Source organism: Dendronephthya gigantea, unplaced genomic scaffold (genome assembly GCF_004324835.1).
Source record: "Dendronephthya gigantea isolate DGI-Jeju-01 unplaced genomic scaffold, DenGig_1.0 000022F, whole genome shotgun sequence".
NCBI classification, from domain to species: domain Eukaryota; kingdom Metazoa; phylum Cnidaria; class Anthozoa; order Malacalcyonacea; family Nephtheidae; genus Dendronephthya; species Dendronephthya gigantea.
Window position 1 is genome coordinate 937,788 of NW_021163032.1, and position 13,835 is coordinate 951,622.

Here is a 13,835-nt window from a genome sequence, read left to right on the forward strand (position 1 = left end):
GCTCAACAGGGGCCAATATGGCCATAGAATAAAAGGAATCATCTTTTATTATATTTGGCAGATATATGCATACATTACACTATTTGAATGGGATCTTTATCAATGTTTGAATCATGAATGGTTACTTTATGCTCAAGCATATTGTATAAAACATGGGAGAATATGTTTAAGAATCCTCGTTCAGTGTTGCTATGCTCACCCAAGACAACATGGATGCCACAAGAAACTGCATCTAATATGTCATGGTGTGACATCTCACCGGTCAAATACATATCTGCTTTGATGCCTTTAAGAACACTCCCTCCTGACCCTGCACAAATAGCAATTGTTTTTACAAGGCCATTTTGACAGCTTGGCCTTACTGCTGATGCAAAGCGAATTCTATCCAATTTCAAATGATCCTTAATTCGTTTCACAAGGGTCTCAACGGATACTGCCTCTTCTAAAGTACATAAACGGCCAACACCAGTGTCTTGAAGTGGTATCTAAAAAGCATACATAAATATGCACTCATATTTATTAATTCAAGCTAAACAATGACCTTCTATAAATATTACCTTGGCAAGACTGAAAACATTAGTACTCTTCAAAACTTCTGGGATTTCACTATTCAAGAATGTCATGATTTTCCCCAAGGAAACAGCATTGCAATTGATACTCACATCTGAATCATCTCTACATCAAACAAGAAATATAATTTTTGGTGGATTACGAGCTAAGATTGTACTGACTATATTCTTTTGATTACCATGGGTGGGCATGAAGTTCTTATGTATTGCTAATAGAATACAAAACTATATATTTCTTCTATGAAAAACAATTTACACACTTACACATGTTTTCTGACATTGATATTGATACTCTTTTCAGCTTGTTTCAATTTAGTCACTATTTCGTCCACTGTTAAGGATTTGTTTGAAAGTTCATCTGCCCCAGGAAACACAAATTTCACCATATGAGTACCTAAACTTCCATCAACAAGTGTGCTTCTTAAAGGTTTCACCATCCCTTTTCCTAAACCACTTGCCAGCCAGTCATTCACCCCACCTGTGACAGCATCAAATGCCGTATGTGGGGAATATATTGCTACTTTATTCTCGATAGCTTTCAGAATCACTCGTTCTTTCCAAGAATTTCTAGTCAATGTTTTAAGGGGTGAAAATATTGGAGGATGGTAGGACAAAATCATGTTTGTATTCTTCTCAATGGCTTCATCCATAACAGCCTCTGTGAGGTCATTGGTTAAGAGAATTGACCGAACTAAATGATTCGCCTTCAGTGGCTCAACCAGAAGGCCAACATTATCCCAGCTTTCAGCTAATGGCAGTGGAGCATAATCCTCAAGACGGCAAACTATCTCCCTTAACTCCATGCCTTTGACCAATGACTGACAAGATCTGCTGAAATATCTCAAGTATCTTTGGCACCTTTTCATCAAAATACTCTGATTTCAAATTGCTCTTACAATCATGTATTACCTGAAAAGATTATGGAAGCTTCAAGTAAAACTTTTATTTATTAAATTCAATATATTAATTTTAAACTATTCTTTCTAGTGGTGCTATAGTTACAACTTTGCAAACAAAGGCCTCTGCAGTTCTTGTACTGAGGTAGCGATGACCAATGGAAAAAATCAGAAAGGTCTTAGCAATACCCCTAGCTCTGACCTACACGTGCACTGTCCTTCTTTTTTATTAAACTCTTGGACATTTGATACATTCTTCTAAATTGATTCATACTCACTCCATACCTGTCGTATATGTTATGTAATGCATGCGATATCAGTAAATCAAGTACAGTGTGGCACAATTATTTGATATTCGAGCTCAATCGACGCTTATTTGCTTCTTTCGGTGCTTTGCTTGTCCGAATCACTGAGCCCAGGAATCCCTAAACTGTGTGACCAGGACTAGGGAACATCAGGATTTTTTAGGAGATCACGGGATATTTTGGGATCTTGCTCGGGATTTCTACAGAATATTAAAAAGTTGGCAAGTATTACTACAACCTCCCCCCCACGAGTAAAGACCCTGGGTACGAGGTTGGTATTACTATTTACTACAGTTGGCAAGTACCCTGACTTGACAAGCGTGAATGTGAAAACAGAAAAATACCATGGCAGAAGTGAGAATTATTTTTAAAATTGTCATGTATTTATACATATCACAAACTATATACAAAAAAAAATTAAAATAATTCGGCGGCACAGTTACTTTCTATTTGAAAATTGCCACGTCGATAATATGTATAAAATAGGTAGATGTTGTATATAGTAATAAATCACAAAACGAAAATACAATTTTAAACTTTTGTTTTATCGCATAAAATATTTGCGATAGAATAATTATTTTTTTGTTTTGTTTTGTGATATTATTCGCTTTACTAATAATAAATTCCCCTGTATAAATATTTCTTAGAACAATTCATTGGGTCATTTGGGTGAATGCAGTGAACAATTTCTTTTTGATGAGAAACTTCTAAAGTCTATAAATTTTGATGACAGCCAGAAAAGACTTGACATATCAGTCTCACCTTCAAATCTTGGAGAAAATTTTATCATGAGACCATTGTCCCTTCATGATTATTGTAAAGGTACGATGACAAAACAACAACCTGTACGTTTTACCCTGTTATTCCTAAAAGTACTTAATTGAACTGTTTTCTTCAGGCTACATTGAACTCCTTGCTCAACTTACAAAAGTTGGTGACATTACAGAAGAGAAATATGGAAGTAAGATATCATCAGAAAAATTCCCATCTAAATTTCCTAAATTGTCAAAATATTAATATGTAACATCTTCAGAAAGGTTTCGAGAGATGAAAGAATGTCCAAACACATACTACATTGCTGTGATAGAAAACACAAAGGAAGGAAAAATAGTTGCTGCAGCATCGCTAGTTCTAGAGCAGAAATTCATTCATGAAATTGCAATGGTAAGAAGCATGAATTTTGAAATAGCAAATTAACTATTTTCCCCCTGTGGGCTGTGGGTTGGGCTATGTGGATATCTGAACTGAAATGAAACTGAATATACTGTACCTGAATATTTTGCTTAGCATATATTTGCATCAACAGCAATTACATAATCTTTAAAACAGAGAGGTCGTATAGAAGAGGTTGTTGTTCACACTAAATGCAGAGGAAAACATTTTGGCAAAGTGTAAGTTTATCTGATTAATCACTTAGTTGACCTTAAAGTTGACTATGTATAGTTGCAATGTAAAAAATTGCTGTTTGCTTATCTCTAATAAGTTTTTTTTAATTTTTGGGTCTGGCATAGTTATGAGCAGAACTGCTGCACAATTAAACCTAATTGAACATTACCTTTGTAATGCCTGATGATATACACTCAGTGAAAGAGGAACACCAATTTTTTACAACCCTTTCCAACAGATTATATAACTATATATCTGTATTGACATGACATGTTTTCTTTTTTAGCCTTGTTGAGTCGTTAACATTACTTGCAAAAAATCTTGGTTGCTACAAGATCAGTTTAGATTGCAATGAAGCACTGGTTCCATATTATAACAAATTTGGTTATAAAAAGGAGGATGTTCACTTCTTAGTCAACAGATTCTATAATTAGTCATAATATATATAGGTGTATAAATTTAGGCATTCAAATTAATGTGAACACATCACATCACTCCAGTCTCCAGGGAACCCCCATCTTCGTGCACATGCACTCACACACACTAAATGAAGTAGCATTTCCTCCTTGGATGGAAATGCATTTACAGCGAGCAAAGCTCTGGGAATTGCCAATTTTTAAATTACAAAATATATAACCTTATTAAAAACATAAATTATAAAATAAAAATTAAGTGCAAGCAACAAATAAAACGTGCTCAATAAATACATAGATTTTTGTACATGGCCTAAATGCTCTGCAAGAATCAAATTGACAAGACTTTTTCTAATAGTTTTTCTTTTTAAAGCTCTGCTGATCACCAAATGCCTGATCAATAGTAAAGCCATAAGTGTTCTCTTGCTTTCAATGATCACTTAAGCCTTCGCCACTGGCTCAGCTCTTTTTTTCGAATCAGTCTTTTTAATATCAGGATAAACAACTCTCTTTGCTGGAGCATGTGCCTCCATGGTATCTAAAAACCGGTGAAGTTCTGCAAACGTTTCTGCATCTCGCTCAGCACCAGTAAGCGCTCGTTTCTCAAGAAACAGGCCAAGTCTTTCGCGATGTTGCAGGGTAATGCTTCTGGTCCAATCGGGTTCCTCAAGGCCAGTTATCTCTCGAACTTTTTTTGCAATTAACTGCAAGTAATGTTGCATTACGTGATTAAAATTTGATTCGATTTAAGCCAATGGACATTCTAATTGAAGAAAATTATACGAAGCCTCACCTTTATATCTTCGAAATCCGTTATACCAATGCGAGGCAAGGATGAAGCATGTATAGTTATTAATTTTCGTCCATTCACGAGATTATCTGAGAAGCATCGCTGTTCAATGTATAAAGTGAAAACAAACGTTAAATATTAAAAAGACCTTTTGATCGTTAACGCTATTCATTGTAAAACCACCAAAAATAAAAAGCTTACCTTGTATTGTGGGAAGCCTAAATACTCTATCCATTCAGCTACATCCTCTGCACTCCATTCCAAACATAAGGGAATGCCTTCATTGTCAAACGAGGTAGAAAACTTCTTTTCTAAATCGTTCTCGTTGTTGTTATTTTCGGCCGCCATTACACGTTTCCTTGGCAACTACAGTTTACTAGTTTCCAGACTCTTGCCTTACTTGCGCGTTGCGCCAAAAGTGCAATACCGAATTTCTTTCACTTAATTTTAAAAAATTATATTCTAAGTTCGTCTAATTTAGAAGATGCCGTTAGTTGTACATATTTTACAGGTTGCCCAAAATCATGAGAACTATATATGGTCCTTCAAAAAACAAAAGATTTCGCGCAAATCACTCCTCGTAAAAACGGCAATACGGAAAGATCTGGATATATGCGTATGACACTACGATTTTTTGTATCTGCGGATTAACTTAACTCTTATCTACCAATTCCACTTGCACTGTTGCACAGCGTCTCTGTGTGTTCATAGTTAGTCAGAATCATCCCCAAATATCCCTTCATCACTATCGTCACCCTGCAAAGTGCAAACAAATGTTAACACCAATTTCTGTGTGACTTCGCACGGCACAGCCATGAGCACTCCAGCCCTGCATGCTTACCGATTCCTCGCCAGCACTTGATTCAGCTTTCTTTTCGTTGTTCTCCTCATCGTTGTCCCCCACTTCTTCCTCCTGTTTCGCTTCCTCGTCATCCCCATTTTCATCTCCAGATTGATCATTTCCCTCTCCAATTTCATCCTCATCTTCCTCCTCGTTCTCAACAACGACGTTCTCCAGTTGCAGAAGACGAGCATTCTAAAAAATATTTTAAATCAAATTTTCATAAGAAGAGAAACGATAATAATTTAAAAGTGAACTTAATATTTTTGGCCACCACCCGCCTCTACCTCACCTGTAAATTTTGTTCTTGTTCCGTTAACTCTCTATGTTTAACCAAGAGTTTTGAGACGGTCGACTTCACCCCACCTAATCCACCTTTCGTACGACGTTTACTCAGACGAACCCTGTGCAATACCAACGAAAATAAGACACAGTTCCAAACACAGTTACAAGAAGCTGCAAATATCGAATATATTCTGTGGGGAATTATTGTAAAACAAAGATTCCCATTCAGCAATTGAAACACAGAGTGAATTCGGCCATCAAATCTTAGCAGTCCGAGCTAGATGACCAGTCACTTGGATATAGATATTATTATTATTAGGAACAGAAAATATATATGGTGAAAGAAACTGAGATATTGAGACGATAGTTTTCTAGCCAATTTACGGCATATATCCTATAATCTGATAAAATACAGTATATCAAGAGCAATGGTAGGCTATATTATTTTGATGGAGATCTTCGTACAGCAGAGGAAGGTTGAGAACTTAAATTTCAAAATGAACTTAGGGACAACTCATAAGTTGTGACGAAAGAGAACACGTGTACCTCGTCACAAGTTCATCGTAAAACACTCCGTCTTCTCGAAATACGAAAACGTAATTTTCCTACAAGGTAAATGCAGAACAAGTTGATGCAACCCTGGACTAAAATAATATAAAGCTAAGTCTTTTACCTCGTATCCTTTCGATGCTTTGTTCTTAACGTTCCAATTATACTCCCGTGCCATTTTGTAATGATATCTAAAGATGATGAACTTGAGTTTTGTACTGAACCATCACCCGGGGATGACGCGAAAGAGGAAGAAGCAATATCTTATAACAAAGATGCATTTAGTTAAGACTTACTCGTCGCCTTCGGTATAATCGTTTCCTTCATCCTGATCACGTTTGCGTTTTCCCAAAGTTTCACTTTCTGGTAGGAAATACGCAACAAATTGGTCTCCTTGAACGTCTACCATACCTCTGGAAAACACAAAAATACAAAGTTGCTTGAATCACAGATAGTATTATTGGAGATTTCAAGATTTCATGTATTAACTACCTAATCATAGCTTGGCACATTTCCTCCGGCTTTGCTGGTTCGTGACCACCGCGAGGGGCTGGGTCAGTGTCAAATATGACGTGAGCACAAGGTTGGGACCACATCTGTTGAAGGTAAAATAAACCGTTGTCACACCCTGGAGTCCAGTTAACTTTGGTAAAAATGCACCCTAATTCAGCAGCTAGCACTGACTCAGAACCTTTCAACAAATGGTTGCTTAAGCACAAGTTTCCCAGTAGGAGGACAATGCATTCACACTACTGGATATCTGATTACTGTGCAAGAAAAGAAATACCTGAAAGTCTGGAAAAACGGGTAAAACATCAACTGGTTTAATGCCCCTTTTGCTTGGATGACGATAGATCTAGGGAAAAGGAAGATGTTCAATGCTTTTCTCAAATTGTGGTAGGAGTTGACAAAAAAGTTGACATACTGGACGTTTAGCTGACTCGAAGGTGCCTTGGATTGCTTCAACTTGACTTTCTCGATCCTGGGAAAGATTTTTGAAAAATTGGTCATATTTCTATTTTTCATTGTTGATATGCACAAAAAATATGAGTGCATGGTCAAACTCAAAGTCAATATAGAAAGATATATTCCACACATTACCTTGTAGACATCTGTACCTTGAAATTTCTTTTTCATGCTGTAGCCAACCCTGTTTTAAAGTATCAAAATAAATTGACAATTGGTTTACACCACAAGTCCACAATTGTGTTTACATCAATAAACCTGAGATATCAAAACCAATGTAGAATTATTTGCTAAAAGACAGAGTTAAAATGCTCTGCAATGTTAGGACCACATTATGGGGTATTACAGGATGAGAAGCAGAAGTAATATATTATTTTATTAGATGCAGTCAACCTACTTTGTTTCCATCTGGTCATTGCTGGTTTGGAATCTGTTATACTCTGTTGAGATATATTCAGTTTTTCTCAACCATGAAACAGTCTTATTGTGTTGCCGTGACCTGAAAAATTACCAAAAGGGGGCTATGTATAAAGTGAACAGCATCTACAGTAAACATTCACAATTATTCCCCCGGCGTCAGCGACAGAGTTGAAAATTTGCCCTGGTTTTGTTTTTTTTATTTGTTTTTTTTTATTATTTTTCGTCGTCACACAGGCATCTTGTTAAGATATTTTTCAAGCTGTGATACCTTTTTTGATCTGTCAAACCCATTGGTTCTTCTTCAAGTAACTTTTCATCAATTGGATGGAGATTGACTGTAAAATTTATAATTCAACTAAACATCATTTATACTTCAACACCATGCAAGCACTGAAGCTGGTCAAAATAAGAAAAACAGTTCTTGTACCATCTGGATTTACTGCATATGTGCCAGGGTCAATCAAATCAATATTCACACCAAGATCAACATCTGTAAGTAATTCATGTTTGTAGTTCTTTTCAAGAGATGTGGGTTTATACTGAACAAACCTAAATAAAATGTCCACCAGACATCAAGAGTTTACAAAAATATTTGTACAAAATTGAAAACTCAAAATGCATCCTGAATACATATCATGGTTTCCTTCATTTTACAAATGATTCTTACCTATTTGCCTCGAAAGGATAAGCAATGAACTTCGCATCAAATGGGATATCTGGCAAATGGTTGTTGTATTTTACTCTGCACACAAACTCAGGCCTAAGAAAACACAAGTTATTTGATGTAGGAGATACTTGTACAACCATTTTTAAGCCAATTATGCTTCGCTTCGGATGACTGTGCCGTTAAGCAACTCGACATACTTACTTTGATATTTGGTGCGAAGATGACCTGTAAACGCAAAAATTCAGGATTGAAGTCTATTTCTACTCTGAGATACTTTATTGATGCCATACAAGATACACGAAATACAGTCTTCCTACCTTCTTCCTTCTTCTGCACGTTTCTTTTCCTGAGATTGGATTGTCGGAGGCATATTTAAAGCTTATTTTTCTGCCTTGGTTGAAAAACTTTTCACCCCTTGGTGGACGCCATTTTGTTTCTATTTTCGGTCAGCGCTTCCACTTTCAAACTCCATATTTTCTATTGGATAAATAAAAATATCTTTTTTTTTTCTTGCGGTCCGAATGCATATTTTAGCGTTTCCTGCAATCTGATTGGCTACGCGAGCGGTCCGTATGAGGCCGTACGGACCGCGCGAGATTTAAAAACACAGAGCCAACGCTAAAATGAATTCGGACCGCAAGAAAAAAAACAACTATTATTTACCAGTTTAGTCGGTCCGTATAGGGAAATATTTCCCTCGGTCTCAAAAACGTCCCTCGGCCTCGGGCTGTTTTTGAAACCTTGGGAAATATTTCCCTATACGGACCTCCAATCTGGTAAATAACATATATTTATATTTCCCGATATTCTGGCACCATCACAACATGACCCAACGTATCACAAGGTTCGTGAACCTGAGGATTTACAGGAAAACCATTTTTTTATAAAAATTTTGATTAGATGCATGGAAAAATGCCTTAAAAATCATGACAATTAACAAAAGAAAATTCTGTAGTACATGTTCGTAGCTATTAGCTAACAAATAGCAAGAAGACTACCCAGTTAGAATATAGCGTTCTTTCGAGACAATGAACTGCAACTAGTACTGCTATCACGGTTTACTGCAAAATGTGCAGTACTTAGTGTTATTAACATAAATTACTGATCAAATAATCCCGGTAACAATTATGAGAATGTCTGGGTTAGAATCGGAAACAATATTGATCATTTCAAAGTACGCTGTTCTTCACGCCAATACAGCCCAGATTTTTCAGACAATATTCAGCAATTTCACGGAAAGTTGGCCCGATCCCCTCTGAATACCTGCAGCCTACAACTAATTCCATATTGAACAAACACCAGAGGGATGGGTTCGCCTGAATTCTTCGCCAATCACGTGAACAACGCCGAGAATGCTTCTTGTAAAGCACGTTCGCAGGCGATTTCTTCTGAGTACCCCCCAGCGCGCTCCAATACCTGAGCGGAACGGATGTTCGACAAATACCTGAAAAAGAATTAATAAACGATAAGTTCTTCCCTAGCAGAGTGAAAGAAAGAGAAAATATTTCTATCCAGATTTATATCGCAGTCAAAGACGCACCGTTACCATTTGTAGTAAATTTTGATGTGACGCAATATGAAACTGTACTCAAATACTTCTGGACTGGTTTATCCTACCCTTTACTCCTCAAGACAGCAGCTACTGGCGGCTGTGGTCCGAAGTTTTCAAATTCCAACGGCTTATAAACATAACATGGCGCAGTTTCCTTGAAAACCAACGGGACGTGTTCCTCTTTGTTCTGAAACGAAGAAGTTTTGTAAATACGACATGAAAGGACGAGTGTTTACGCATTGTACTATCTTTCCTAGAAATGACGACCTACCAGTTTGAACACGTGCGATTCCGCAGCTTTAAAGAACAACGATGGTTTTTTGACTTGCTTGTGGCTTGCGACGATTTCATCGACGGATTTTGAAGAACTTATCTGTAGCACACAAATTTTACTGTGGTCAGGAAGAAGTTGTTGAAAGTTAAAGTAGATAGAGAAGTTTATAGAAAATGAATTGATTATTACCAGATTATCTTAAGCTCAGGATGTTTATATAGTCAAGATAAAGAACCCTCTCTTCCCCCCTCATTACCTTTCCCACTCTCTTCTTCCCCTCCTCCCTCCCTCCTCTCTCCCCTCCCTCTCTTCTCCACTCCCCCCTCATTTCCTTTCCCACTCCCTTCTTCCCCCCCTCCCTTGCTGCCTCCCTCTACTCTCACTTCCGGGGAGGGAGGTACTCAGGGGTGAATTAATACCTATATGCAAGAAAAATGATCACATATACCAAATCATCAAGCAATGCTTCTTTTTCTTTCAATTTCGACTGTTCCTCTTCTTTCAGAGCACTTGCAAAATGCGCTCTACGTTCCTCACTTTCTCTGCCTTCAGCTTCGATTTGAGATTTGACAAACTCCTCATCACGACTCTAATAAGTACAAGAATTTTAGTTACAATTTGAGAAAAAAACTGTTCATTAGCAGCAAAGCAGCAGCAAATTTTGCACATTTCAGCAAATGCAAAAATGAATCAGATATGCAAACATCATAAAAATATCTTACATTCTTCACAGCATTCTTCTTAATTAAGATTTCATTTTCTTTTTTATATTGTTCAATTTTTCTGTTTGTCTCTTCCAGTTCAACATTGTTTGCAAGGTTCCAAACTAAGAAAGAATGAACTCATTTGTGGAATCTATTTGATCAGCAAAGTTTGAAATCAGTTCACATTACAAATTCTCTGATTTTTATCCATTGCATCGATCAAAAGGTGAAAATTGCAGCAAAATCACAACAGAAAATGCAAAATACAACCCTTGCAAGTGCACAATTTAAATAAAATGAAAGACATGAGAAGGCTTTACCTATTGTTTCAAGTTCTTCAAGATAATCATTATACGAGCGTAAAGGATCTGGTTCATGAGAGAAGTCATCTTCTCTCTTGTTGTAACTGAAGTGGAAAATACAACTTTTAGGAAAACAAGGCCAGCATAAGGGCACAGGAAGTCAGGGTCAAGAGTATAGTTAATAAACAATAAACTTGACCATGTTCATTTGCTAGATGTTTTCAAAAATATACATGGAAAGATTACATTTTTACAATTCTTTTCCTAATATCAACTTCTTTCTCCACAATCAAGTCTTCAAATTGCTGAGCTCTGAAATCATTTCTTCTTAACGGAGTTCCGCACTCTGGGCATGCAGCAGAAGGTCGGATGAAGAGAATGTCAACACAGTTTTGACATCTGAAATATGAATAATTTACACTTGATCAACACCTGCCTTACACCCCCCTCCCCAGGATGCCATAGCCCTCAATCAAGTTTGTCAACCATTGTAAAGTTTATTCCATAGCGTTCATCAATTTCTGTAAAGCTGTAAAGTACTAGTCTGCAGAAGCCTAGAATTATGCCTGCATGGAATTCTCCCTTTCCAGGCTGATAAAATACTATTAGTATAATTGACTACTAAGTACTGAGGTGACAAAACCACAAGACTAAAACATACTTACAATTTATGTCCGCAAACATTCACATAGAGTTTAAGCTTTGGATTTCTATATTTAGTAGTCTTGCATTTTGGACATTGCTGATCAATGTCCATGATTGCATATCAGGTCACATTTGGAACGCTTTTAACAATTAAATTTTCAACTCCTCTGCACCACCGCCATATTGAAAAGTTTCTTTTCATGCATGCCCATACTTCGTGTAAGAAAACATGAAATGAACTAAAGAGCGCGGCGATTTGCGCACCTGAATCGGAACAGTCAGAGATTACATTTTTTTACAATTAAATATATTACTTTTCACGATAGAAATTGCTTTAAGACCAATAAATAAATCTTTTTCGACGTATAGAATAACGTATGTTCTTTCTTATGAAGCTGTCGTTTGCTTAACCGTTCACTCACTTCACTGGTTAATCAAAAGTCTTGAGCAATCTTATCTGCATCGTCACTCTCTTCGTGTATTGTCGATAGTGAACAAATAGTTAATCCTTTATTCGAATCTTGCCAGGTGTCAGCCATTCCTCTGGGCCAGTCACTGTCCTCAATATCCCCTAGAGACCCTTCTCTTCCCCCTACCATCTTATCAACCCCCTCTGATTCTGTATTTATCCATGGCGCGCGATCGTTCTTTAAAAGATTCCAGTTGTTGGAGGGACTTCTGAAGCCTGGTCCGTGTTCACGCTGATAAAATAAACAAAACTCTTGGCTATCGACTTCGTCGAGATCTCGTTGCTCGTTCGGAGTACTTCGTTCGACCTCGTGTTCAGATTGGAATCTGTCGTAATACTCCGGTGATGTCTGTGCCTTATCTTCAAGAGCTAAATCTACACATGCACCTGGTAACGAATTTGAATATGTTGCAGCGGTTGGTAGGTTCAGCGGTGACCATGCCTGTACGTAACTGCGCACGCATTCGTGTTTATCCAGCTCACCAGCGGTGTTTAAAATTTCGAGATTTAACGGAGTCAGCGAAGATTTTGGGACATCGTTTAACCTTCCATAATTAATTCCAAAGTCATCAACATTGTCAACAAGTAATCTATCGATTATATCATCATCTCTATCCCCAAATGATCTTGAACCAACCGTCCCTTCTGTACTATATCCGTCCGTACTTATCCATGAAAATGAATCAAAGTTCCCGCCATGTTCATCAGCGCCCTGTGACGGGCGGTTGTCTCTTGTGATACGACAGTCGTAGTACGTTGAGTCTTCAGCGTTTTCCATTGTTAATACGTCTTCTGAAGAAATATCACAGCTTGTCACATCAGGCTGGTTAACGCTATTTCCATTCACGTAACCTTCGGGAAATGATACCTGTTTAAAACGAAGTGATATTTAACGGACGGTTTTTGTACAATTTGAAGAACATTTAATAACAAAACATTTCCATATTACAGCTGCTCACCTCTCTTGCACTACTCTCCGCACCAAGTAACATTTCCCCAGCGGATTTAGTGTCATTTGTAGAGAATATCATATGCGAGTTTTGTTCATGAGTACTCGAACATTCCAAGCAATCATTTCCAGTCGCTTCTCGGTCCGGTGACCCTGCCATAATGGTGTGATAACTCCGTGGTAAAGAGTCAACCACAGTGCTTGTTTTATTACATCGCTCTGCAAAAGAAACGTGTTTGCTCGAGATCGATTCTGTTGCGCCTCTACAATCCATCAAATAAAAGCTATAATCCAATGGTAAAAGTCGAGGATTATAATGAGTGTGAAGAGAAATTCAATCAATGTAGTTCACCTGGTTCATTCTTTTCTACCAAGCGTTCGGTTTCATTACATCTCTCAAAAGTTAGGTTCCTGTGTGATACATGAATCTGCATCTAAAGATCACGAAAAATAAAGGGTCAATAGTCATCAAAATATCATAGGGAATGTTGAACTTTTGAAAGGAATACGTTATACGTACTATACAATTATTAGGTTTTTAACTTCGTAAACTAGAAAGAGATCCAATGAACAAAATCCTAACGTGAACTTGGATTTTTCACCGGTCAAATACCTGGTCAGGTGTGACTTTCCTTCCTCGTAATATAATTGCAAGTCTTGACATCACATTACCCATTGTCAATGGCGACTCGAAGCGAATTCATTTTGAACCCGCAATATGTTTTCAGCAAGAATAATTTCTTTATTGCGGTGTTTTTATGGTTTTTTATAAGACGAAAGCACGCGCTTTGACGTAAGCGACGATCTAATTTGACGTCACAAAGAAACATATGACCGAGAGTTGATTTGCAGT

General features: G+C 37.3%; 5 protein-coding genes across 6 annotated transcripts; 1 reads left to right on the plus strand and 4 right to left on the minus strand.

The window, feature by feature from the left end:
* Nucleotide 1: 1 nt before the first annotated feature.
* LOC114522303 (NIF3-like protein 1) lies at nucleotides 2-1,822 on the minus strand. Its single transcript, XM_028542965.1, has 4 exons — nucleotides 1,751-1,822; nucleotides 834-1,478; nucleotides 558-675; nucleotides 2-485 (listed from the first exon to the last, which is right to left on the minus strand). Exons 2-4 carry the CDS (start codon nucleotides 1,433-1,435, stop codon nucleotides 75-77), a joined length of 1,131 nt encoding a protein of 376 aa, XP_028398766.1. The 5' UTR covers nucleotides 1,436-1,478; nucleotides 1,751-1,822; the 3' UTR covers nucleotides 2-74.
* Nucleotides 1,823-2,041: 219 nt separating this feature from the next.
* On the plus strand, nucleotides 2,042-3,606 carry LOC114522316 (glucosamine 6-phosphate N-acetyltransferase-like). Its single transcript, XM_028542979.1, has 6 exons — nucleotides 2,042-2,124; nucleotides 2,418-2,592; nucleotides 2,669-2,731; nucleotides 2,804-2,934; nucleotides 3,100-3,161; nucleotides 3,443-3,606. Exons 1-6 carry the CDS (start codon nucleotides 2,116-2,118, stop codon nucleotides 3,588-3,590), a joined length of 588 nt encoding a protein of 195 aa, XP_028398780.1. The 5' UTR covers nucleotides 2,042-2,115; the 3' UTR covers nucleotides 3,591-3,606.
* A 211-nt stretch (nucleotides 3,607-3,817) lies between these two features.
* Nucleotides 3,818-4,794, minus strand: LOC114522317 (sterile alpha motif domain-containing protein 15-like). Its single transcript, XM_028542981.1, has 3 exons — nucleotides 4,561-4,794; nucleotides 4,363-4,461; nucleotides 3,818-4,273 (listed from the first exon to the last, which is right to left on the minus strand). The coding sequence occupies exons 1-3, from the start codon at nucleotides 4,705-4,707 to the stop codon at nucleotides 4,010-4,012; spliced, it is 510 nt and encodes a 169-aa protein (XP_028398782.1). The 5' UTR covers nucleotides 4,708-4,794; the 3' UTR covers nucleotides 3,818-4,009.
* A 27-nt stretch (nucleotides 4,795-4,821) lies between these two features.
* LOC114522315 (RNA polymerase II-associated factor 1 homolog) lies at nucleotides 4,822-8,554 on the minus strand. Its single transcript, XM_028542978.1, has 16 exons — nucleotides 8,405-8,554; nucleotides 8,289-8,312; nucleotides 8,088-8,180; nucleotides 7,848-7,969; nucleotides 7,689-7,755; nucleotides 7,398-7,499; nucleotides 7,136-7,184; nucleotides 6,960-7,016; nucleotides 6,822-6,890; nucleotides 6,527-6,630; nucleotides 6,331-6,447; nucleotides 6,159-6,225; nucleotides 6,032-6,090; nucleotides 5,493-5,604; nucleotides 5,201-5,395; nucleotides 4,822-5,115 (listed from the first exon to the last, which is right to left on the minus strand). The coding sequence occupies exons 1-16, from the start codon at nucleotides 8,455-8,457 to the stop codon at nucleotides 5,071-5,073; spliced, it is 1,335 nt and encodes a 444-aa protein (XP_028398779.1). The 5' UTR covers nucleotides 8,458-8,554; the 3' UTR covers nucleotides 4,822-5,070.
* A 583-nt stretch (nucleotides 8,555-9,137) lies between these two features.
* On the minus strand, nucleotides 9,138-13,819 carry LOC114522272 (CDK-activating kinase assembly factor MAT1-like). 2 transcript variants are annotated; one of them, XM_028542921.1, is made up of 10 exons: nucleotides 13,335-13,819; nucleotides 12,993-13,201; nucleotides 11,585-12,901; nucleotides 11,166-11,318; nucleotides 10,938-11,023; nucleotides 10,636-10,739; nucleotides 10,362-10,502; nucleotides 9,911-10,012; nucleotides 9,705-9,826; nucleotides 9,138-9,531 (listed from the first exon to the last, which is right to left on the minus strand). In XM_028542921.1, the coding sequence occupies exons 3-10, from the start codon at nucleotides 11,674-11,676 to the stop codon at nucleotides 9,420-9,422; spliced, it is 912 nt and encodes a 303-aa protein (XP_028398722.1). In that variant the 5' UTR covers nucleotides 11,677-12,901; nucleotides 12,993-13,201; nucleotides 13,335-13,819; the 3' UTR covers nucleotides 9,138-9,419. The 2 variants fall into 2 exon arrangements, with proteins under 2 accessions (XP_028398722.1, XP_028398721.1); XM_028542920.1 differs by lacking the exons at nucleotides 9,138-9,531; nucleotides 9,705-9,826; nucleotides 9,911-10,012; ... (2 more) ...; nucleotides 10,938-11,023; nucleotides 11,166-11,318 and having other exon boundaries at nucleotides 11,696-12,901.
* Nucleotides 13,820-13,835: the final 16 nt, after the last annotated feature.